The sequence below is a fragment of the Rhea pennata genome, chromosome 23 (assembly GCF_028389875.1).
Source record: "Rhea pennata isolate bPtePen1 chromosome 23, bPtePen1.pri, whole genome shotgun sequence".
NCBI lineage: Eukaryota > Metazoa > Chordata > Aves > Rheiformes > Rheidae > Rhea > Rhea pennata.
This window is the reverse complement of record NC_084685.1, coordinates 2,938,889-2,962,194: the sequence shown is the minus strand read 5'-3', so window position 1 is coordinate 2,962,194 and position 23,306 is coordinate 2,938,889. Positions and strand designations below refer to the sequence as shown.

At 56.0% G+C, this 23,306-nt stretch overlaps 1 protein-coding gene across 1 annotated transcript; it reads left to right on the top strand.

Moving 5' to 3' along the window:
• Window positions 1–2,264: 2,264 nt before the first annotated feature.
• On the top strand, window positions 2,265–12,170 carry SERINC2 (serine incorporator 2). The gene is made up of 10 exons (XM_062594026.1): window positions 2,265–2,364; window positions 6,441–6,602; window positions 7,022–7,209; window positions 7,419–7,498; window positions 7,995–8,132; window positions 8,321–8,490; window positions 9,131–9,221; window positions 9,345–9,480; window positions 9,933–10,145; window positions 11,259–12,170. Exons 1-10 carry the CDS (start codon window positions 2,326–2,328, stop codon window positions 11,395–11,397), a joined length of 1,356 nt encoding a protein of 451 aa, XP_062450010.1. The 5' UTR covers window positions 2,265–2,325; the 3' UTR covers window positions 11,398–12,170.
• The last annotated feature ends 11,136 nt before the right edge of the window (window positions 12,171–23,306 follow it).

Sequence of the window (23,306 nt, the reverse complement as noted above, 5' to 3'; positions counted from 1 at the left end):
TCTTCTCTCTGGGGCAATGTTTCTCTCAGACTAAAGACGGATGACAGGGAGGAAGAAGAAGAAGATAGGCAGGCATTAAGGGTAAGGTAGCAGAGGGCCTCTTACAGGGGATTGATCTTCAACATGGAGGTTGAAATTTCATCTGCTTCTGTAGGAGGGACAGCAGCAGCAGCGAAAATGTGTTGGACTTAGTAGGGTCCAGTCCAGCCAGCTGGTCCTTTCAACCGCTGAGTGATGAGCAGACAGTAACGCTTTCGGGAGCCTACATCAAAGATGGGCTGGGACGCAGAGCTGAGCATGCCTGCACACCTAGCTCTGGTCCCAGGGCCCTCACTGCCCTTCGTCCTCATGGCACGGAGCCGCTTGCACACTGCATTTCTGCGTCTCCAGGGCTGTCACCAACTCCATATCCAGCCTAGCATTTCTGATGGGAGTCAATTTGCAGTCAATGAACTTAAAAGATCCCTCGTGCAGCCGAGACCCAGAGCTGCCATTAGAGGAACAGCTCTCACTTTTCAGCCATGTCAGAGGAGAGTGGGGTGACAGTGTGAAATTAGATATAACCCGTGGCTGAACCATTTGCCTGTGGGCTGCTTTTAAAGGAGGTGAGTGATCAGCCCCAGCAACAGAGTCAGGACGAGTGGGCAGTGCCCCAGCCCCGGAACACATTTCTGTGCTCATCGTTTCATTTCTGCAAGCGGAGAGGGGGAGTCCACAGAAACCCAGCTGCAAAGGAATCCAGAGTCTGTAAACGCTTGTGTAATGAGGGTCGTACAATTAGGAGTTGCATCGCTAATTACTCACACTCTGATCCCCCTGGCAGAGCCCTCCCAAAGCTGGTGCGGATGAGTTGGGAGAGGATGAGCGTGTTAAATTCTTGGTGGCCCATTGCGGCCTCCACCCCGGGCCTGATTGCAGGCACTATCACCCTGCAGTACATCAGGAGTGACACTGGCCATGAGATGCCAGGACACCAGAAGTGAGGACAAATATGATCGGCCCCCAGCTGTAAAACGACCCGAGGACTCTGCATACAAACTGAGGCGTCTTTATTCCCTCTGCAGAGGCCGTCTCTCTTGCCCAGGACATATTCCACGCTGAAATCCAATCTTCTAATCCTCCCTCCTAGGGCCTTTCTCTGGAGTTTATTCTGCTTAGCTTGGTGGCAAAGCAGATTCGGACGCATCACCAGCAGGTCCTACCTCACCTTCGATCTGCGACCTCCGGTTCATACCTCAGACTGCCTTTGCTACGCGTTCAACCTATTTTCATGGCTCTGCGGCTGCTTTGTCTCTTCACTCTAATTTACAGCGCCGAGGGCTGGCCAGACTCTCCGTACCTCGCCTGTGCCAGCTCTCCTGCCGTTGTTGCGGCTCCATCCGTGCGGCACTGGAGTCGTGGCATTTGCCAGAAGTGGCCTCACTCTCATTTCTCCTGTTCCTGCTTTTGTGTCTGAACGGGCGGGCCTGCCTGCAGTGCCGGCGTGCCACGCTGCCGTACAGGCTGTGGGGCACCACGGCCATCGGGTGCAAGCAGCAGCTACCCAAGCGGACACTGCTCTGTGGGGAAAAAAAGAGGTTTCCCAACAGCGGAAGGACTCTGAGACCTTGCTCCAGATGACAATATTTGCTCACTGAAGAGAAAAAGTCAGACTGGGCAGATTGCTGGAGCTGGACTCAACGTGCCCCTGCATGGGGATGCAGATCCTACTCCTCCCGCAGCCTTCCCGTTCTGGATTGAACCTCTCGGGCTGTGCGGGAAACTGGCTTTAGACCCCGGCTGTTCCCCAGCCGCAGCTCAGAGACAGCACGCTCTGCTCCAACGGGGAGCGAGGGGAACGCTGCCGAAATGGTCTGCTCCAACAGGCAGCTGGGAAGGAGGCAGCGGGCGGCTGCCCTGGCCTGGCGGGTTGGCGCGACCCACGCGTCTCGCGCGACAGCCGCTGCTGCTTGCGTGGCGAAGCGGCGCAGCCACCTTCCCTCCTGCTGCAGAGGGGCCACGTCCGGGCCTGGGAGATGGGGATGACGCCGAGAGCTGTGCAAAGCTCCCGGCATTTTAGACGCCTCCAGATGGGAAGAATCACAGCCCCGGCGCTGGATAGGACAGCAGCTAAGAGCTGGGGCCGGGGATCGGAGAGGGGAAAACGCGTGCGGTTGGCTGCAGGGAGCGTGTTGAGCGGAGCGCGGCGGCTGCGAGCCGGGGCCGGGCTCGGCGCCGCCTCCCGCCCCGCAGCGCGGCCTCGGGGCGGGTCGAGCGGAGCGGAGCGGAGCGGAGCAGCAGCGCGGCTGCCGGCGCAGCGGGCCGCGCCGCGGTTGAAGCCGCACCATGGGCGCCTGCCTCGGCGTCTGCTCGCTGCTCAGCTGCGTGAGTGTCCGCCCGGCCCCGGGGCTCCGGGCGGCGGCGGCGGCGGCGGCGGCGGCGGGGGGGGGGGGCTCCGCAGCGCCTGGCCCGGCCCGGCCCGGCCGGCCCGCGGGGTGGGGGCAGACTCGGGTATGGCGGGGGGGGGGGGGGGAGGCGTTGCACCCCGTTGCACCCCACAGCACCTAGGGGAACTGGAGGGGGTGTCCCGGAGGGTCGTATCTGGTGGGGACGCGGGGGTCCCAGGGCACCCCGAGGGGGTGTTGCACCCCATTGCACCCAGGGGGATGGAGGGGAGGGCTGTGTCTGGTGGGGACGGGGACGGGGGGGTCCCAGTGCACCCCGAGGGGGTGTTGCACCCTGTTGCACCCAGGGGGATGGAGGGGAGCGTTGTGCCTGGTGGGGATGGGGGGCCCCAGGGCACTCCGAAGGGGTGGTGTCCCCCGCTGCACCCAGGGGTCTGGGTGGTGGAGTCATGCCTTGCTGCAGCTGGGGGGGGGGGTCTGGAGGGGTTCAGCCCAGGTGGCCAGGGGGACCGGGGAGTCCCATCCAGCTGTACCTGGGGTGGGGGGGAGGAAGCGAGGAATCGCATGCTGCTGCCCCCGGCGATGCTGGGAGGGTCCTGCCCCGTTCTCCCCACTGAGCCCCAAACTGGGGCTGTGGCTGGAGCAGGAGAAGGAGCCAGGGTGGGGGCACCCATGCACTTTTGCCCGGGAGAGGGAGGGAAAGGGCCTCCGAAACGGAGGAGCGAGGCTGGGGCTTGCCGAGGGGCTTCGGCGCAGGCTGGCAACGCACCTCGGCTCCCCAAAACCTGGCCAGGAGCCTCCTGGGCTTCCCATCCATGGAGCCGTCCAGGGGCTTGGAGGTGCGCCCGAGGGTGCCGGTGCCGTGGGGACCTGCCCCAGCGCTGGCCTTCCTGGCCCGGATCCCACTGCGATTGCTTCACCCGTAGGGGTGAGGCCGAGACAGGTCTGCGAAACCTCCGCTGGGGAGCTGCTGGCATGGCCTGGAAACGGGGCCGGTTTTGCAACCTGACCGAGAGTTTCGATGCTCTAACGAGCTTTTGAAATTTAAAGCTTGAGGCCGACCTCGCGTGTCCTAGATCGGGTGCTTTTACGTACAGGCCGATACTGGAAAAACCCGGGAGTTAATCAGGAGCGGGGGATGTGGCGGATTCTGCTCAAATTCTGTATTTCTCCCCCCCCCAAAAAAAAAAAGAAAAAAAAAACATTCTGGCCAAGGCCATGGGAATGGGGGAGAGGCACCGGTTGGGTTAGTTCTCCTATTCCCTCCCGTGGAGCTGGTGCACGAGGGGGGTCCCGGAGCCTCCCCGGGCACAGCAAAGCGCCAGGCAGGAGCTACGCCAGAGTCCGGCCGTAGGTGAGCCACGCTCAGTACGGAAGTTGATAGCGCAACCGGAGAGATTAATCTTTAATCTGCAGTGGCTGGAAAGCAACGCTTTCCAGTTGAGCTGCTGGTTTCGCAAAGCAGCCACTGCCCTTTCATTTCCCTTTTTCCATTCGGGCCGATGCCGTTGTGCGTTAACCGCTGTGCTTGCAACCGTCCTCAAAAATCCGCTTAGGACACGAAACAAAGCATTTCCAATGCTGCATTTACATATATATAATATATATTTTATAAAAGCAAAAGCTCTGAGTGCTGAGGACAGGTCTCTGCACGAGGTTTCGTTTTTGTTCAGACAGCTTGCAGCATCCGTCTTGGTTCCTTTGCAACCGCCAGGCCAAGAAAAACTTGCCAGGATGAAGCGCCTGTACCCCAGGGGCTAAAACCCCACATCGGTAGCCTCTGTAATGACAAAAAACTCATTATTTTTTCAGGCCAGTTGCAGCGAGCTTGGGGTTTTGGTGCTTTTTTGCTTAAATTGGTGCTCAAGTGAGAGGAGCTGGAGTTGGTAGAGTTCTTGGTGAGCTTAAAGTTAAGTTTGTGCTGAAATGCTTGGTTAATTTAGGACTGAACCTAAATTTTGCATTAAAAAAAAAAAAGATTTTTTTCCTGCTATTCCTTTTATTTTTTTTTTTTATTTCAAAAATGAAACCCAATAACGCTGTCACAGTTTAGATGCACTCTTGCATACATGGTGAATTGAGTGATCATGGAAAGAGGCAATCTTAAATTGAAGGTCACTTTTTCATGCTTTTGGGTTGCAGAAACCAGGTATGTTGAAAAAATGAAGGAAAAAATAAAGAAAAATAAAGCAGCTGCTTGAGAGAGGGGAGATGCGGCACGACCGTCCCTGCAGGAAGGGGGTCGCGCTGGTGGGCTCCTCCGTGCCCTGTCACAGCCTCTCTGCATAAAGAAGAATAAATCGGGAAAGATCTGATTTTTCTCAAAGAATTACATGCTTTATGACAGGTTAAAAAAATTTATTACAGGTTTTAACAAAATAATTTTTCGAGCCATCTCTAGTGAGTTGGGAGCACAGACTAGCTGCTTGCAAACGTCCGCGCTCGCGTGTGTCTGATGAAGCAATGGGGAGTTCAGTGTCTTCTTGTTATAAACTTTTTTTTTACAATTCCAAATTTGAAATCTTTTTTTTTTTTTTTTTTTTTTTTTGGACGTGTGTTTTGGCAATACTTTTTTCCGCCGCTTAGGTGGCGGGGGGGGGGAGTGTGATGGCGGTATAGCGAAGGGCTGAAAGAAGTGTTCGGGCTCAAGGTATCTTTCAGGCATTGGAATAAATCGTTTCTCCCGCTTTTGGGGAATATCCGAATTTGGGGGAGATGGTAATAATTTCAGTTCATCGAGAAACTCCCTGTTTACTGATTTGGGAATAGGAAATGTACATTTTAGCTGATATTTAGAAATAGCTGGCGATTGGAGATATTTAGTTAATATTGATTGCTGGGTATAGGTAGGAAGAAAGTATTTGCCTTTTCTGAATAAAAATAAATACATACATACGCACATCGCCTGCTGCTGAGAGAGATCTGAACCATTCTGGTGTTTTTAAGCGTGTGTATGGATATGACCCGCTGATGTGCAGGAGAGGAAGAGCGGTTCGAAGGCAAAAAATGAAATGTTGAAAGCAAAATACATCAATAAACCTCACCTGTAAAGAGAGGGAAAATTGTCCAATGAGGACCAGAAATGGTCGCAACACAGGAGTAATTTCCTAGCAAGACTCTCGTTTGCCTATAGGAGTTAAAAATGTCCGATGCCGTAAATTGTGAAATGGTTTTCTTTGAAATGCGTTTACGTTAGAGGAGATGCTTTGAAAGCGAAGCCGTAATATTTCAAACAGGCTCTGAGTAGGTGATTTCTGCTGGTTTATGTGCGGGTTCTCCTAACTGGAAGTTTGCCAGTACCTGCTCCTGGATTTCCGCTGGGGCTGCGCGTGGCGTGGGGAGGATTGGCGGCTTGGGATGGCTTCTGGCTTCTCCCAGACCCTGACTTGATTTAAAGCAGCGTGGAGGAGCTGAGTGGCGGACGCAGACTCTGCCGACTCCTCGCTCCCAGGGGCTTATTCTGTTTAATCCAAAACTGAACTGCTGTGCTTTATATATATGTGTGTGTGTGTGCGTGTGTATTAGTATTATTATTAAAGGCAGCAGTTGTCAAAACTCAAATCGAGGTGGGTAAAAGTGGAAAACTGGTTAAGGAAAAAAATATATATTTAATATTTAGGTGTAGGTTTTAAAATATATAGGTGTTAAGTAGGCATTTGCACACCGGTGTCGCTCAGGACGGTGCTTAGAGGAGCACTCAGCTCAGCACGTCTGCAGGGATGCGAACAGCAGCTCCGTAGCGCGCCGGCGGGGAGAGCTGGCAGCAGCCGCGATGGCTTGCGAATATGGTCTAATGAAAGGTAGATTTTCTCCTGGCAAGGCTGATTTTGCCCAGTTCTTGGACGTGCGTCCGGGAAAAATAACGTCAGCCCGTGCGGTGCTGACGGCACTAAGGTGCCCGGCGGTCGCCACCCCGCTGCTGGTTCAGGAAGCCGGGACCTCGCCGTGCCTCGGTTCCCCCCCCCCCCCCGTACGAAATGGGGTTAGTAATATGGCCTTCGGGGAGGGCGAGGGACGGCAGCACGAGGTGACGCCGAGGACGGCTCTCGTTGCCAGGCGTCCTGCCTCTGCGGCTCGGCGCCCTGCCTGCTCTGCGCCTGCTGCCCCTCGGCCAGGAACTCCACCGTCTCCCGCCTCCTCTTCACCTTCTTCCTCTTCCTCGGCACCCTCGTCTCCATCATTATGATAATACCCGGCGTGGAAAAGGAGCTGCACAAGGTAAAGGATGCCTGCGCGTTGGCGGAGGCCCTGCAGGGAAGGGGAGCGGGTGGCGGGCGCTCGACTTTGTCACCGCGGGGAAGAGGTTCAGCTCCGAGCGGGCGCGTGAGGCTCGATCAGGAAGCTGGTTTTGCTGGCCCTGACGCTGCTCCCGTTCCTCCTTTCCAAGGGTCTCGCTGGGAGAGGATGTTATTAATCTTGTTTTTCCAAGGAGGTGACATTTGCAGTGGGAAAAAATCGTGCGTTACCCACGCACGTGCCGCGTCCCCGGTCGGGACGAGCGGGCTTCGTCCCGGCTCTCTGCTGAGCTGCGCGTGGCCCTTAGCCGCGACCCCCGGCTCTACGGTCCGTGTCCGAGCAGGGGCGGGAGGAAACCAGCTGGTCCTGGTGCTAACGCTCTTCCCTCCCGACGCTCGCAGCTGCCCGGCTTCTGCGAGGGCAGCGGTTCGCTCCTGGGAGCCCAAAGCCACGTCGACTGCGGCAGTTTCCTGGGCCACAAGGCCGTGTACCGCATGGGCTTCGCCCTGGCCGCCTTCTTCTTCCTCTTCGCTGTGGTCATGCTGTGCGTGAGGAGCAGCAAGGACCCGCGAGCGGCGGTGCAGAACGGGTGAGCTCGCCGGGCGCACGCTCCTGGGGCCGGAGCGGGCCCGTGGCAAGTCTGTCCCCCCCCACCCCCACCCCTTTATTTTATTTATTTTTATTTTTTGGGGCCTGTTCTGTCCCCATTCCCGCGGCGGGTCTGTCCGTCCGGCTGCAGGCTCTGCCAGGTGCCTCCTCGTCCCCGCGCCGCCCCTCAGCCCTCGCTCTCGCCCGCAGGTTCTGGTTCTTCAAGTTCCTGGTGCTGATCGGGATCACGGTGGGGGCCTTCTACATCCCCGACGGGTCCTTCACGTCAGGTGAGGAGGAGCGCCCGCCCCGGCGCGCGCACCCGGCACGGTTGGTCCCGCGGCGCAGGACATTGCCCTCGCCTCTGAATTGGCTTCGCTGGGGAATATGTATTTATATATATTGTATTTTATATTATATATATATATGTTATATTATATAAAAATATATAAAATATATACATATATTTTGAAAAACCAATAGCAGCAAGTGCCACCGCACTTTAGATCAGCCTCGCGTCGTAGCACGTTGTTTGGGTGCAGGTTTAAAGCCTGGGGAGACTAGGCTGGGTGCACCAGTGTGGGCAGAGCCCGGGGCTGGAGCTGGCAGCTCTGCTGCCATGGGGACACCCTGCGTGCAGACGGGTGCTGCACTCATGGGGCTGACCTGGCGTGGGGCCATCGGTCCTAGGAAGAGATCTCTCGTGTTGGCTGTGTCCCTGGCATTGCCAAATCCCTGTTTTTCCCCGCTATTGACTGTTTTCTCTCTTTCTCCAATGCCCCCAAGTCTGGTTCTACTTCGGCGTGGTTGGCTCCTTCCTCTTCATCCTCATCCAGCTCATCCTCCTCATCGACTTTGCTCACTCTTGGAGCCAAGTGTGGCTCCGCAACGCGAATGAGAGCAACGCCAAGGGCTGGTACGCAGGTATGCGCCGTGGTGGCAGGGGAGAGGGTTAGTAAGGGGGCCTTTCCTGCTGGGGGGATGGCAGGAAGCCCGTCCTCTGGCAGGGACTAGCACTAGGACTAGTGCTGGGGCTTTGTGGGGAGATCCAGGGCTGAGGAGTGGTGGGCTCAGCTCTGTCCTCTACTTTTTTCTCCCTACCCCTTTCCCAGCTCTTTGCATCGTCACCTTCCTCTTTTACGCTGTCTCCATCGCGGCCGTGGTGTTGCTCTACGTCTACTACACCAAGCCTGACGCCTGCACGGAAAACAAAGCTCTGATCAGCCTCAACCTCATCTTCTGTGTCATCGTCTCTGTTGTGTCCATCCTGCCCAAGATCCAGGTGAGGATGGGCGGGACCCTGGGTAGCTAGTGTCCCTGCCACCCGCTCCATGCCGTGGGCGGTGAAAGACTGATGCACAGTGCTTTGGCACCAAAGGTCTCCTAATCCCCACATCTTGGGAGAATGACCACCACATCCTTGCTCAGGCAACTTGTCTGCGGGACCTGGCCGTGGGCTCACGCCTGCAGAGGGAAGGGACGTTCTCCCACCCGGCCTATCTTGGCAAACTTTGCCTCCAGCAGCCTTGTCCCAGGCCCTGTTGCCTTGCAGGACCACCCACCGCAGGACATAGCTGGGCTCTGGGCTTTGGCGGCATTTGGAAAGGGGCCAGCAGCACAGGGGTGTCTGGGGTGCTCCTGCCCCACTGAATGGGCAGACATGGGGTGAAAACCCCCTGCTGGGACAGATGGGCTAGAAACTTGTCTATCTGGGAAGCAACTCGGACCTCCTCACGGTGGAATCAAAGGCACCGGAGATGGCGGCACGACCTGAGCGCTGCCGCTCATGGTGTGTGTCGCAGCAGCCCTGTTCATGGCATGTGTGGGAGGAGGTGAGGTGGCTTTTCCTTCGCCGTGGCACGGGCCGCGCAGCACGCACCGGGCAGGGCTGAGCCCTGACCACCTCCTTGCTGTGTTTGCAGGACGCTCAGCCCCACTCGGGCCTGCTGCAGGCCTCCCTCATCACCTTGTACACCATGTTCATCACCTGGTCAGCTCTGGCCAATGTACCAAGTAAGTGAGAAGGGGCCTTGGGCTCACTGCTTGTGTCTCGGGGATGGCAGTTTGCCTTTCCCAAGGTCTCCGCAGACCAGCGGGGCTGGAAAAAGGCTTTGAGCAGGGTATATGTCTCTGCAGACCGAGCCTGTAACCCCACGCTGCTGGTGAGGAACAGCACCAGTACTTCAGTGGCCACAGGGCAGCTGACAACATGGTGGGATGCCCCAAGCATCGTGGGGCTGGTAATCTTCATCTTCTGCGCACTCTTCATCAGGTAAGGGCTTGGCCGTCATCTGCTGGGACTGTGCGATTCCTCCATCTGCCCCTCAGCAGAGCCAACCCTCACTGAGAAGCGTTGGAGGCTTTTAGGGGAAATTGAGGCTGATAGAGGTTGCAGCCTCCTCTAGCCTGCTTGGGGCTTTGAGGGCAGCTGGAAGGCCATCCAGCTCCCCAGGGGCTCAGGCAGGCTGGTCCACAGGGTCACGGTTGCAGCTCTCGGAGTATCGGGAGAGCTCTGCACGAGTGGTGTCCTCCAGAGTCCCCTGTTCTCCCAGGGGTGGGCCCTGACGAACATCCCGAGGCAAGCAGGAAGCAGCTGGGCTGTGCAGAGGGAATTGAGGGCTGAAGTCAGGCTCCGAGAGTGGCTTTGGCCCGGAGGCAGCCCAGGAGGGAGCGGGGAACTTGCCTTCATGCTGGCCTTGAACCCACCGTCTCGTCTGCCCTTAGCATCCGCTCCTCAGACCATGCCCAGGTCAACAAGCTGATGCTGACGGAGGAGAGCACGGCTGGTGCAGGTCGCGAGGATGCCGCGTTGGAGAGCGGACCACACCGTGCCTACGACAACGAGCAGGACGGCGTGTCCTATGACTACACCTTCTTCCACCTCTGCCTTGTCCTGGCTTCCCTCTACATCATGATGACGCTCACCAACTGGTACAGGTGGGCATCATGCAGCTGCCATGCCCGCACCAGACAGCGCCTGCAGTTTAGGCCTGTGCAGAAGTGTCCCCCAGCGCCGTGGAGAGTGGAGGACTCTCCCCCTCTCCTGGGGTCATCCCTGTTCCTCCCTGGGGTGGGATAGATCTGCTCTTTCTGCACTCACTGAGCTGGGCACGGCTGCTTGCTCAGACGGCTGAGCAAACTTAGCTCACACCCTACTGAGCTTTAATTATTTTTAAGTAGCTTAGGGAGACACCTGCAGATGCAGCCAGAGCATTAAATATACCCCTGAGCCTGTGAGAGTGGGAGGCACAGGGAGATACGGCTGCTACCCATTTCATTTAATGCCCAGTTAAATTTAGACTGTTGACCTTAAGGTACAAGCAAGGCTACTTCCAGGCTAAGAAGGTGGTTGCCTGCCTGGCCAGATGCTGCCTAGGTTTGGCTCTTTCCATCCCACCTCTCTGCTGCCCCAGCTGAGTCCGTAGAGCTCATGACACGCCCAACGCTTTCCTGGAGCTGGTGAGCAGCCCTGCTCTCTTGGCATGGCACCCCAGCAGCGTGGTCATGCTTGCCGGGGATGGGGATGTCTGGGCAGCTTGGCTGCGACGAGCGGCGTTGCTGGGGGAATGGATGCAGGGATGAAAGAGCGATGCTGGGTTCCTGCTAAGGTGTCCTCTGCTGAACTGGTGTCTCATGGGAGGGGGTAGGGGAAACAACCCCCCCCCCCAGATGCTGCGGGCTGGGGAGTCAGGGTGGCATCCATGTGGGATCTGGCTGGGGAGCCGCAGGGGAGCTGTGTAGCTCCAGGCATGGAGACCTGCCAGCTCCTGCTCCTCCGGTCTCTTGTTCTCTTGTCATCCTGGCTCGGTCCAGCTTCTCCCAGAGCTGGGGCTGTTCTCTGGGGCAGGCATCAGTATTTAATTATGGGCCTGGTTTTAAGGCACTGCATCCTTCAGAAAGGGCAGGGCAAAGGACTTGGGCTGGTGCCTTACCCAGGTATATAAAGACTTTACTTCCTTCTCCTTTATCCTGGTGTGGGGCTGACTGGGGGCTGCCATTCCCGCTGGCCTGGTGCTGTGACCCATGCCACCTGCTCGTTTGATGTTTCAGGCCTGACGAGAGCTTCCAGATGATGACGAGCCCCTGGACTGCTGTCTGGGTGAAGATCTCCTCCAGCTGGGCTGGGCTCTTGCTCTACCTCTGGACGCTGGTGGCTCCCCTTGTACTGCCTGACCGAGACTTCAGCTGAGGTGGCCCTGGGGACTGTGCTGTCAGGGCCCGAGAGGCTTAAGCCCCATGGCTGTGAGCTGCTCTGGTGTCCCCACCTCATCCACGAGCCTGGGGAGAGCCTCAGCTCTGGACTCAATTTTTGCACCCGAGAATAGCTGCTCTGGGTTGTGCCTTCTTGCAGGTTTTCTGTTTTAATTTTAAAGGGATAAAGTGCCAAGCAGGGAAAATCAGCAAGCAAGAGAAATCTGAAACGCTGAAGGGTGTTTCTAAAGCTCTTCTAATCTGCATGTTTGTCTAAGTGCCTTTGATGGTGCCTCAATCCCCTCTTCCTTTAGCAAGAGACAACTGAATTGCCTTCAGAGGGTTTGGTTGTTATCAGCCGCTCGTGTTGGTGCCTTCTGGGGACCGCGGTGCCTTCTGGAGCAGATCTGGCAGCCACCGTGTAATGCAGATGGTGGGACCTGGCTATGAGCTGATGCCTGCTAGCTGCTGGCCGCAGCGGAGACAGTTTATGTGCCCAAACAGCCTCGAGGAGAGCCAAATCTCCAGGGTATGTGGCCAGAGGCAAACACCCCGCTGTGCTGGCCTCCCTCCCTGTCACCTGTGTCCCTATGAGCCTCGGTGAGTGGTGCTGGGCTCCTCCAAGCCATCTCCCTCCCCAGTGCTGCGCTCAAGGATGAACGGGCCCTTCCTTGGCCGTAGCTTGAGCGCAGGTCTGGTTTTCCCACCGGCTGCTCTGTTTTGGGTCAAGCCCCAGTGAATTGCCTTCTCAATAAAGTCTCCTTTGGAAAATGAGGCTTCTGGCAGATTTTTCTACACTTTGGAAAAAGAGCACAGCACGCATGAGGAGGGGGTCAGAGTTTAGCATTGCTTTGAAGTACAGCAGCTTTTCCCGGGGTGGAGAATTGGAGCAAACCGTTGGATAGACCTGGAGCCTGCCAGTGGTGTGTGGTACCTGTCCATCACTGCTGAGGGCACGTTGCTTACGGAGCCCAGCACTGGGCTGAGGATGTGCAAAGCAGGATGTGCTCTCAGGGTTGGCAGGGACTGTGGAGTGGCTTTGCCCCATGGTGTTATCATCCTGGCAGCCCTAAAGGGGAAACGTGAAACCTGCTTGTCAGTCTCACACCCGTGCTGCCGTGTGTTTTGTGTTGCACCCACTGTAGGAGCTCAGTGCCAGCTGCACCACGGTGGGGTGCACACCATGCTGGAACATGCATCGTTTAGGGACGCATGCTGTGGTGTGCTGTATGCTGTGGCCATGGTGGGATGCACACCATAGTGGGTAGCACTCCATGCTGGGATGCACAGGAGCATGTGGTACACATCATGCAAGAGTGCACACTGTGGTAGGTGACAGGCCATGTGGGTTGGGATGCACACCAGGGTATAGTGCACACTTGCAGGGATGGACGCTGGTAGGGTGGACATGGTGCTGGGAGGCACACCATGCTGAGATGCACACCATGCAGGGCTGCACGCCGTGGTAGGACGCACGTGGCGCTGGGATGCACACTGTGGAGTGGTGCACACCATGCTGAGATGCACACCATGCAGGGCTGCACACCGTGGTAGGACACACACGGCGCTGGGGTGCACACCGTGGTGTGGTGCACACCATGCTGAGATGCACACCATGCAGGGCTGCACGCCGTGGTAGGACACACACGGCGCTGGGATGCACACCGTGGTGTGGTGCACACCATGCTGAGATGCACACCATGCAGGGCTGCACACCGTGGTAGGACACACACACGGCGCTGGGGTGCACACCGTGGTGTGATATGCTGAGATACACACCATGCAGGGCTGCACACCGTGGTAGGACACACACGGCGCTGGGGTGCACACCGTGGTGTGGTGCACACCATGCTGAGATGCACACCATGCAGGGCTGCACGCCATGGTAGGACACACACGGCGCTGGGATGCACACCGTGGTGTGGTGCACACCATGCTGAGATGCACACCATGCAGGGCTGCACACCGTGGTAGGACACACACGGCGCTGGGATGCACACCGTGGTGTGGTGCACACCATGCTGAGATGCACACCATGCAGGGCTGCACGCCGTGGTAGGACGCACACGGCGCTGGGATGCACACCGTGGTGTGGTGCACACCATGCTGAGATGCACACCATGCAGGGCTGCACACCGTGGTAGGACACACACGGCGCTGGGATGCACACCGTGGTGTGGTGCACACCATGCAGGGAAGCTCAGCTCTTTGTGCTGCAGCCACTGTGGCAGGGCTGGTAGGGCAAGAGGTGCCCACGGCCTGCCCCAGCTGGGGTGTGTGTGTCAACTCTGCCGTGAGAAGGGAAGAATCCCCGCTGGTGGCTTTGCAGGGATGCCGGGGCGTTTGCGCAGGTGTGACTGCCGACTGCTCCTGGGCAAAGCGCCGCTGGCAGCATCCGTGGCAGCAGCGGCGTGAAGCCTCCCGGGGCCGTGGCAGGGCCCGCGCGTGACGGGCGCGTCGGGGTGCTCGGGTTTTTGCCCCGCCGCCCTAGCGCTCGTGCGGGGTTTCGTTAGCAGCCAGCCGGGAGGGCGAGAGCGGGGGGGGGGGGGGGGGGGGTGCGGGGGAACCAGCGCCGGGGGCCCGGCCCGCTGGCAGCCACCGGGTGGCGCCGGCAGCCCGCGCCTGCAGCGGCGCGGCGCGGCCCGGCTCGGCTCGGCTCGGCTCGGCTCGGCTCGGCTCGGCGCTGCGCTGCGCTGCGCGGGGCTGCGCGGCCTCGGCTGCGGATGTGTGACTGTGCTGCGGTGTGCAGGTGGGCTGGGGTGTGCAACCGTGCTGGGGTGTGCGGCTGCGCTGGTGTGTGCAACTGGGTTGAGGTGTGTGGCTGTGGTGGGGTGTGTGACTGTGCTGGGGTGTGTGACCTGTACTGGGTGTGCGACTGTGCTGGGGTGTGCGACCTGCCTAAGCCAGGAGTCATGGGCATGTAATTGTGCTGGGGCGTGTGACTGTGCTGGGATATGAGACTGTGCTGGGGTGTGTGACTGTGCTGGGGTGTGCGACTGTGCGGGGGTGTGCGACCTGCCTGAGCCAGGAGCCACGGGAAGGCCTGTCACCCTCTGCCGGCTGCAAAACCCCAGGCGAGCGAGCGTGTTGGGGGCTCAGTCCTCAGCGTGCGACGGGACTGCGGAGCGTGAGCAGGGCCCAGGGGCAGTTTCCCCTGGGCAGGGCAGGGCTGTGCTCGCTCGCGCTTTGATTGCTCTCAAAAGTAATAAATATCGCCTCCATCGTTCAGGCGGGCTCCGTGGCATCACGTGCCTTCCTCACTAATTGGGCTTAATCCACTTTGGTTTCGGCAGCGTTTGACAGCTGGATTGGTGGCCGGAGGTGGGAAGCGTGCCGGGAGCCCAGGCAGGTTTGCTGTTGAAGCGAGTGGCTGATTTTTGATGAAGTCCCTCTCCAGGGAGACTAGCAGCCGCAGCAGCAATTAGCCAGGCCCCAGGAAGCACAAAGCAAACACCGCAGGGAAGATCTGGGCGATTTGGAGAGCAGGAAGTTCGAAAAAGGCAGCGGCTCCCCACCCTGCCCAACCACCCCCCTGAAATATGGGGGGAAAAAAAATCACTGCATCATGTGGAGAGCAGCAGATGCTTAATGTGGCGGATCTAACCTGCGCATGGCTCACAGTGTCCCCATATACACCTCAGGCAGGTGACACTTGCCAACACAACGTGATCCTCAAGGCCGTGCTCAAGGCTCCCTTACGATGCATTTCCCAGGGTTTTGGGGAGGGTATAAACACTTTTTGCACTTGCAGCAACCTGCTGGTCCCTCACTAAGCTGTAATTGTAGGCAATAACATGTTTTTTTTCTTTTTTTTTTCTGTAGGCAGTTTATTGTGAAATGCCAAGCAGAGCGACTGAAAGGGAGACCCTGGATGCGTTAAACACGCCACTTTTTCCCAACCGCCCTCCCCAGTAGGGCAGCATCTGGCAGGACGCGCAAACCGAATTTCGGGCTCTCCCCGCTGAGTGCCCGAGGCTGCCAAGGAGGCTCAGGGCTGTCCATGCCCTACAACTTCCACGTCCAAGCATCCCACAGCGAGAGGGGCCCGCATCCTGCTTTGCTGCAGGCTCTCAGGTAAGCTGTGCACCATGCAAGCATTTTGCAAAGAGGGAAACTGAGGCAGAAGTGAAGGAACCGTAGTGCTGGCGTGCTCCACGCATCTCGCCAAGGAACAGGCAGGGGAAAGGTCTCTGGCATTTTGCGTGCACACATTTTTGTGAGTGCCGGGGTGGACGGTTGCTGTTTCAGGGTCGACAGGAGCAAGAAGGGATGCGGCAAGCAGGGCCTGGCAGACGGGTGCCCGGTGCAACTGGCACTTCGGAGGGAGCTAGCTTTCACCTCATCCCCCAGCGCCAGAGAGGGCTGTCCGGCGTGTGGTGGGGACCATGATGGAGAGCCATGTGGCCACGAACAAGTCCTGAGCCAGCAGCCGGTAGCTGACGGGGAGACCAAGACCGGTGTTTAGCTGTTGCTGTTTTCCTGGTGTCCAGGTGCTGAGCCAGACTGGGCTGCTGGTGACACAGGGTGCTCCAGTGCCCCAGCGCTCAGGACAAGTCTCTGGCAAAGACACCAGCAAGCCTCTGGCTGGCACTGAAATGCCTTATCCCTGCAATTTTACTGCTTTTATTCCCCCCCCCCTTTTTTTTCTCTACAGCTGTATCTAAACGGCTCTGGTATGAAGCTGCTGACATAACCCAGCGGAGAGGTCCGACGCGATCGCTCCTTTGACTTGACGTTGTACTGAATTAGCCAGACTGGGAGACTGCAGCTTGTACGCTGCACTGATACAAGATTTATTTTCGTTTCATACCTCCTGTCCATTATTTATTCAAAGATGAATAGCCTTTCACTTGCTGTTTTCTTTACGAGATGATTTCAAAGTGCTGAGCGAAGAGACGTCAATTTAACCCGCGCTGCGCCCACAGATCGACGAAGGAAACTGCGGCAGGGTGAGCAGGAGCGACTCTCCCGCAGGCACGAGGCCCTGGCGGCATCACCGGCTGCGCCGCCGTGCTTGCTGCACTGCACCACCTTCTGCCTCCCTCGCCTTTGGGTTTCGGTGGAGACCCACCCCCCCATGACTAGGTTGTTGCCTACATATGCCCATGTCTGCTCCAGCCAACTGTAATTTATCTAATCTGCTCATCTGGCTGCTGAGCACCCCAGGGGTGAGCTCAAGGCGTGGGGAAGCCTGCCTGCTGTTGGAAGCCCTGGGTGAGTATTTTAATCGTTGCAATTACAAAAAGATGAATTGACAGCAAAAGTAAGCTAGATCTAAGCATGACATGAGTGAAAGCCCCCAGTCAGGGTAAGGCAGTATGGGCCTTTGCTGGACGCAGGGGTTTTCTACTTGCAGGCTGACTTGAGCATCATGGGAAATGGAGACCTGCTTCTGCTGATCAACAATGTCTTCTCCACCTTCAAAGCAGGTAGAGACTAGCATTAGTGTCAGTGCAGGGCTGCAGAGAGCTCGACCATCCTGTAGGGAGTGAGGCGCACGCTCAGAGATACTGAGTTAAATCCCGGCCCTCCTGTTGCTTGTGGTGGGGACTGAGAGCTGACGACGTTCTGCGTTTGCTTGTTAGTAAATAAGATATGGTTTGGAGTCCTTCGCCAAAAGGCTGTCATCCACAGCCAGGGAGATTGGGAAGAAAGCCCGTGCCAGCTGGGAATCACCGTAGAGCTTTTTTGGATCTGTGCAAGAGGCAACAAGGAATATCTTGTGCTCTAGACTCAAGTTTCCCCAGGGCTGTGACCCTCCAGCTCGGAATAAATTGACAACCCAAGAGAAACATCCTACGGGAGAGCCTGAGCTGTGCCTGGGATTCCCCAGTGCCGGCTTCGCTTCGAGCGGGTGACAGAAAAGAGACACGAAGGGATGTTTACGTACATGCAGGATGGGCAACAGCTGTATAGAGCCAAATATGTTTTTGAAAGCTCCTTTTTATGGAGATTGCCATTTCCAAAGGGAAATGTCTTGATGGGGTGCATATGCCCTGCAGCCTCAGATCTGCTGTTGAGCAGATAGTTGGGTATTGAAGAAGTATATTGGTTGCTGGTTGCTCTCGCTCTCTGCTAGCGATGGAGAGCTCAGATTAGACAGCACTTTCGGCCTCCAAATCCCTGTGGCTCAAGTAGATGGTCCATTACCGGGCAGGGGCTGCTTGTCTGGGAGCCTGGATGCTACGAGGCAGCCTGTGTCACTCCTAACACCTTGTTTCAGTGGAGTGGCCCTTTTTATTTTAGTTTTTTGGGTGAACAATTCCTTAGAAAATGTCTCCTATCATCTTTTGCTCAGCAAAAAATGCTCCCAGGGTCAGACTCCCGTTCCTGCCTGTCCCTCCCCAGCGTGTGCCCAAGCTGCAGCCTCAGTCCCCATTGGCAGAGCAGGATGGGACCATGCACATGCCAGGAAATTCAGCTCTCAGGTCAGCCTGGTTAGTTGGGAAGTGGAGGCACTAGCTGCAGATGCGGCTTTAATTGCTCTTATTCACTCTCTCTCGGGGGGCATCTCAGAATTATGTATACGGGGGAAATAAGGATATGGTAATGTTATGCTTGCTGACACTTAATAGCTGGAATATGCCCCTCTCAGGGCTGTAGGGCCTCTGGTGAATGAAAAGCTGCTTGGTCTCAGGCTCAGTGGCAGCACAGGCAAAGTCTCTCAACAGTTTGTGTTACGAGAGACAAGATAATTGTGATCACTGTGCTGCCAAATTAAACTGAACTCAAAACCCAGAGGCAGCTAGTTGTTGCCTGGGACCAGAGCATTTCACTGCTGTCTCCGCCTGTTATGGATCTGGGGAGGGTTTGGAGACTATATCCCGCAGGAGATGTTCCCCCGGCCAGAGCCTTTCGGATCATAAACAGGTTCAGGACCTTGCAAGATTAATTCTCAGCACATTTTTGGAGAGCTGGATCCTGCGCTCCCTCTTTTAAGTGGTGCTGCCCTGCACCGACGGAGAGGGCAAGTTGTGTCGGGCGAGGAGCAGATCCCTGTCCCCCTGCATGGCATGGCCTGGCTCATCCCTCTGGCCCTGCTTCTCCCTCCGCTGGGGCAAAATAAAGGAAAGCTTGGAAGGGCGCTGAGCGTGTCCTTTTGCAGGGACATATCAGGAACTTCCCTATGGCAGGAGATGCTTCCCAGAGGATCAGGTCAAGGGCTGCAGAGATGAGTGCCAGCGTCTCTCGGCTTGCAGGAGTTGCCTCAAGGTGCAGGAGTCGGGTCGGTACCAGAGCTGGGAGATGCTCATAGCACTTTCTGGGCTCCCTAAGGATGCACTGAGGTCTCGGGTGTGAGGAGAGACGTGGTGCCTCGCTCCTGTGCTGCATTTCCCTACTTTTTTTTTTCCCCTGGGCAGTGCCTAAAAGCCAACACAAGCCCAGATGTGTGACACAGCTGGAGCTTAAATGCTGTTCGCACCCTAGCAGCCATGTGGCCTTTAATTTTACTTTTCTCACGGAGGATGCACTTTGAAGAGAAGGCAGTGTGCAATACAAAACTGTTCCCCTGCACGAAGTGCCTGCAGGACCAGCCCCAGTGGCTTTTTCCCCGGTGAAAGCATGCGCTGATAGAGGCTCTGTAGCATCGTTTTATTCTGTTTAATTCCTGATCTCCCTTGTTTTTATTTTATTCGTGGGATTAACACATCGGGCAGCGGCCACTTTGGCTTTTGCTCAAAAGAGGAGGGGAAAGCGTTAACATAATTCATTTAAATGAGGCATCGGGGGAAATCCAAATTGGACTTCCAGCATGCTTACAGTGCCACGCAGAGACCCATGATCCGCATCTGGAGCCATTAATGCCTCCCAGACGGACCACAGAGCATGTATAATTAATTGTGGAGCAAAGCCATTGCCTGGCCTCCAAAGCAAATGCTCTCCCTCCTAGAGAGAGGCAGCTTCACTGAGTATTGCTTCCCTGGGGTGTGGGGCATTGCATGCAGGCAGCCCGGGTCCTCCTGAAGAGCCAGCAGGGCACTACAGCCAACAGGCATTTATTGCAGTGGGGCTTTTCCATCTCCACCCAGTCGCGGCCAAGAAGTGCAGCAAACCTGCCCCAGGGGTAGAAGGTGGCTGGATAACCGTTCGAGTTAAAGCACGAGGAAGAATAATCTGAGGTCTAGGAAAGAAGTCTTCACACTGATCTGAGGGGCTGGCACCAGACCTGTCCTCATGGCTGTGCAAGCCTGCACCGTGCAAATATTACCTCTAATAGCTGGCAAATAATTAAGGAGGGGGTATGGGAATGGGAACAGAGCTAGATGAGGGGAAAAAACCCAAACCTGGGCCAGTTCTACCTGTGTGACCCAGCAGAGTCCATCCTGGGCACCGTGCTGCCCGTGCAGGCAAAGTAATGCCCTGGGCTGGTTCAGTTCTTCCTCAGGTCTAGGGACTGCCAGGAGAAGGTGTCACCCTCTCTGTCCCCTAGTGTCCCCCGAGGCTGCTGAGAGCTTTGTTGGTGGCTCAACAGGGCTTGACAAGCGCAGCACGAGGTGCGCACAAAACGTTACCACGTTACATCACCGGGAGAACGGCCCTTCGTTGCAAGATAAAACTCTTTTCTATGAAGCCACAGATTCCTATCCATGGGGGAGCTTCCTCTTCAACAGCAGCTCCTCTGCTGACAGCTGGCCAAGTGCCCTTGCCCACCCATCCTTGCCCCTCTGTGAACACTGTGCTGAGGGGACTGCATAGCCCTCCTGGCCTCACAACAGGCCAGCATCCTTCGCTGTCATTTTTTTTTTTGGGAGGGGGGGTTGAGACCAAACAGCACCCTACATGCTCCGCTTCATGCTTCTGGTGCTGCTTGTTGGGTGTAGGCTGCATTTCCCCCATGATATCTCCATTTTGTCTTTTAAGAACATGGACCAAGTGTCCTTGGTGCAACATGTAGCAAGGGAGGTTTGCCCCTGAGTAAGGCACTGGCTTGTGCTCCAGTGTCCCTGGCCCTTCTTCCAGCCCCCTCTGTACCCCCCGTGAATTAGTCAGAGCAGCCAAGCCTCAGATGCAGTGTAGTTAAATGGGGCTAATATTGCTCTCTTGGGTGCTTTCAAGTTTCAGTTCTTTGAGGCAGAGCTTGCTCAGACCTGGGGTAGGTGCCAGCCTTGCTCCCAGGGTCTGGGTCATGGCTTGCAGCTTTCAGAGAGGCTGCCCGTCTGCCTCCATCACCCTACCCTCGCCCTGGGTCCCTGAGGACACAGGCACTTCAACGCCACTCAAGCACACTTTATTTCTAAGCACCAGAGCAAAGAGCAATCTCTCTGTCTCCCCGCTGCTTTCTGGAGCTGCTTTCTCTACCCTCAGCATTGCTTCAAAGAGCAGAAGAGGAATGAGGAGGAAGAGAGAAAAAAAAAAAAAAAAAAAAAAAGGAAAAGAAAAAGAAAGCTTGAACCCTGCTGCTAGAGAAACATCTGTATCTATAAATAACCGCTGATGTGAGTGGGAACAGACTGTATCTTCAGCAGCTCCCTAAGGCAGCAGAGCAGCCTCGCCCCAGCTAACCTCATTCCAACACATGCTCCTGTAACACACACAAGTCACTGCAGCTTTGGAGACACTTTCTGAAAAAGAGATGGCGTTTAAAAAGAAAGAAAAGGAAGCAAAAAAACAAACATTGTCTTCTTGTTTGCAGCCCAGGTGCAGCTGCACTCCTGGAGCAGGTCAGCTTGCAGCCCATGTCCAGCACCCCTGGGAAAAGATGACTTGCTCTTTTGGCTGCAACCTGGCCTTCCCATGCCCCTGTGGTCTTGTGTGCACCCCAGGCTGCTGTCAGGAGACCCAGTGGCTCTGGCTGGAGTCCTCCCAGGCCAGTCACTGTTTTATGCTTTCCATTTCCAGAAAGCTCTCAGGCTCAGGTCTCTGGTCCTCCTTGGGGGATTAAGTCCCACTGCCAGTCCCTATCCTGGTTTCACCCCTTTCCATGAGGCCAAGCACTTAGCCCTGCACTGACCTTCTCCATCCCATCAGCCTGGCTTGTGTGTGCTCAGAGAAATTTGTGTCTTAAAAGTAGACTTTCTGCTTTTCTATGCACCAAGCTAAGGCTGCAGTTTTATGACCAGTTCAAGCCAATCTGAATCAGTGCTCACAGTCTGGAGCCATCTCAAGCAGAACGGCAGGTGTACAAAGGGTCCACACATCCAAGGCTCCTGTGTGCAGAAGTCAGGTCGCAATGGGTAATACTCAGATGTTTCCCAAGAATCTGAGGTCTTTCCACATGCATGCACGACCTCCTGTTGCCCAAGGTCCGTGGCTGCTGTTCCAAGAAAGGGAACAGGAGAGATGCTATTCTCCAGTATGGGACATGCTAGAGCCTCAGAATCACAGAACGGTTGGGGCTGGCAGGCACCTCTTGAGATTGTCTAGTCCAACCCCCCTGCTCAAGCAGAGTCTGTTAGAGCACATTGTCCAGGATCCTCTCCAGACACCTTTTGAACATCTCCAAGGATAGAAACTCTGTAGTCTCCCTGGGCTACCTCTTCCAGTGCTCAGTCACCCTCACAGTAAAGAAGTTTTTCCTTCTATTCAGCATTTCCCTTTGGGCCCATCGCCTCCTGTCCTACCACTAAGCACTACTGAAGAGTCTGACCCCATCTTCTTGACACCCTCCCTTCACAGACTTATAGATGTTGATAAGATCCCCCCTCAATCTTCTCTTCTCCAGGCGGAGCAGTCCCAGCTTTCTCAGCTTTTCCTCATACAAGAGAGGCTCTAGGCCCTTCCTCATCTTGGTGGGCCTCTGCTGGACTTGCTCCAGTAGCTCCGTGTTGCAGAGCTGCTTTCCAGTAGCTCACTCCCTAGCCTGTCCTGCTGCATGGCCTTATTCTTTCCTAGGTGCAAGGTTTAAGGAGGCAGAGGAAACTCTGAAGAAACTTAGGGCCTGCCTGCATCTACCAGCTTATTTTTAGGGAAATATGACTTAGACAAGTTCCTTCTTTTGCAAAATAAACAATATAGTTAGATGGAAGAGTGTGGAATCAGGCATTAGGGTAATGTGGCTGGATCAGTACTGCTGCTAATCCATATTCAGATGACGCAGAGCTGGTGAGGGGAGGAAAAGAATTTTCTTGTAGTCTGCAGCTTTCCCCGTTCCCTGTGTAGCTGGCCAGAGGTCCATCGTGGGGAGCAGTGTATGTACAGAGCACCCCAAGCTCCTCCAGGTAATATATGCAGGGGCAGCCCAAACAGCTCAATCTCCCAATAAGGTAAACCCCATCCTTCATCCCTCCCTTGGTAGCAGGAGGTGGCACGCACTTCCAGAGATTATATTTCCTTTTTCATCTCCAGCAAAAATACCTTCTTCAGTCTAAATCCTACAGCCTTACTCCTAGAGCTGGGGCTATCTGGCGCTCTGCAACGCTGCTGCGGGGTTGCTCCTGCCAGGCTGCTCTCAGAAGGCATTTTCTCTGCGGCAAATGACGCTATTGTACATTTTTTGTGTAAATTATGTTTTTATTTGGATTGGGGCCGCAAGCCCCATCAATTTCACCTCCAGTCTGAGTCTGAGCATGGCATCGTCTAGCCCAAGGGAGCCCCCTCCAGCTCAAAAGACTTTGCAAAACATAGCAGCACATCCCCATTGGGGCTGCGCAGTGACTGGGAACATTTGCTCTGGACGATGCTCCCGCCTTTGGCTCTATCATTTGGCTAGGTCACATTTGCACCTTTTTTTCTTTGGCTTCCCTCCCCCAGAAATGCTCACGAGGTGACATGTGACATCCCAGCCTTGCAAAGAGTCAACTCACTCCAGGCCCCAGGAAAAGCCCATCTATGTGCTGCAGAGCGCATCCGCGCCCTGCGTCCTGCTGCTGTTTGTCACGTCCCGCTCCTCGCAGATGTCTGCGCTGTCCCGTGTAGAAGGCGCTGGAAACCCTCGCTGCTGTCGTGTGTGTGTCAGCTCGCTGGTAT

What these genes read in the sequence shown, in the direction of transcription:
- SERINC2 (XM_062594026.1), top strand. Translation starts at nt 2,326, where the DNA reads ATGGGCGCCTGCCTCGGCGTCTGCTCGCTGCTCAGCTGC. An exon ending in TCTGCTCGCTGCTCAGCTGC is followed by an intron (nt 2,365 to 6,440) that starts GTGAGTGTCCGC and finishes TCTCGTTGCCAG; the next exon opens with GCGTCCTGCCTCTGCGGCTC. An exon ending in TGGAAAAGGAGCTGCACAAG is followed by an intron (nt 6,603 to 7,021) that starts GTAAAGGATGCC and finishes CGACGCTCGCAG; the next exon opens with CTGCCCGGCTTCTGCGAGGG.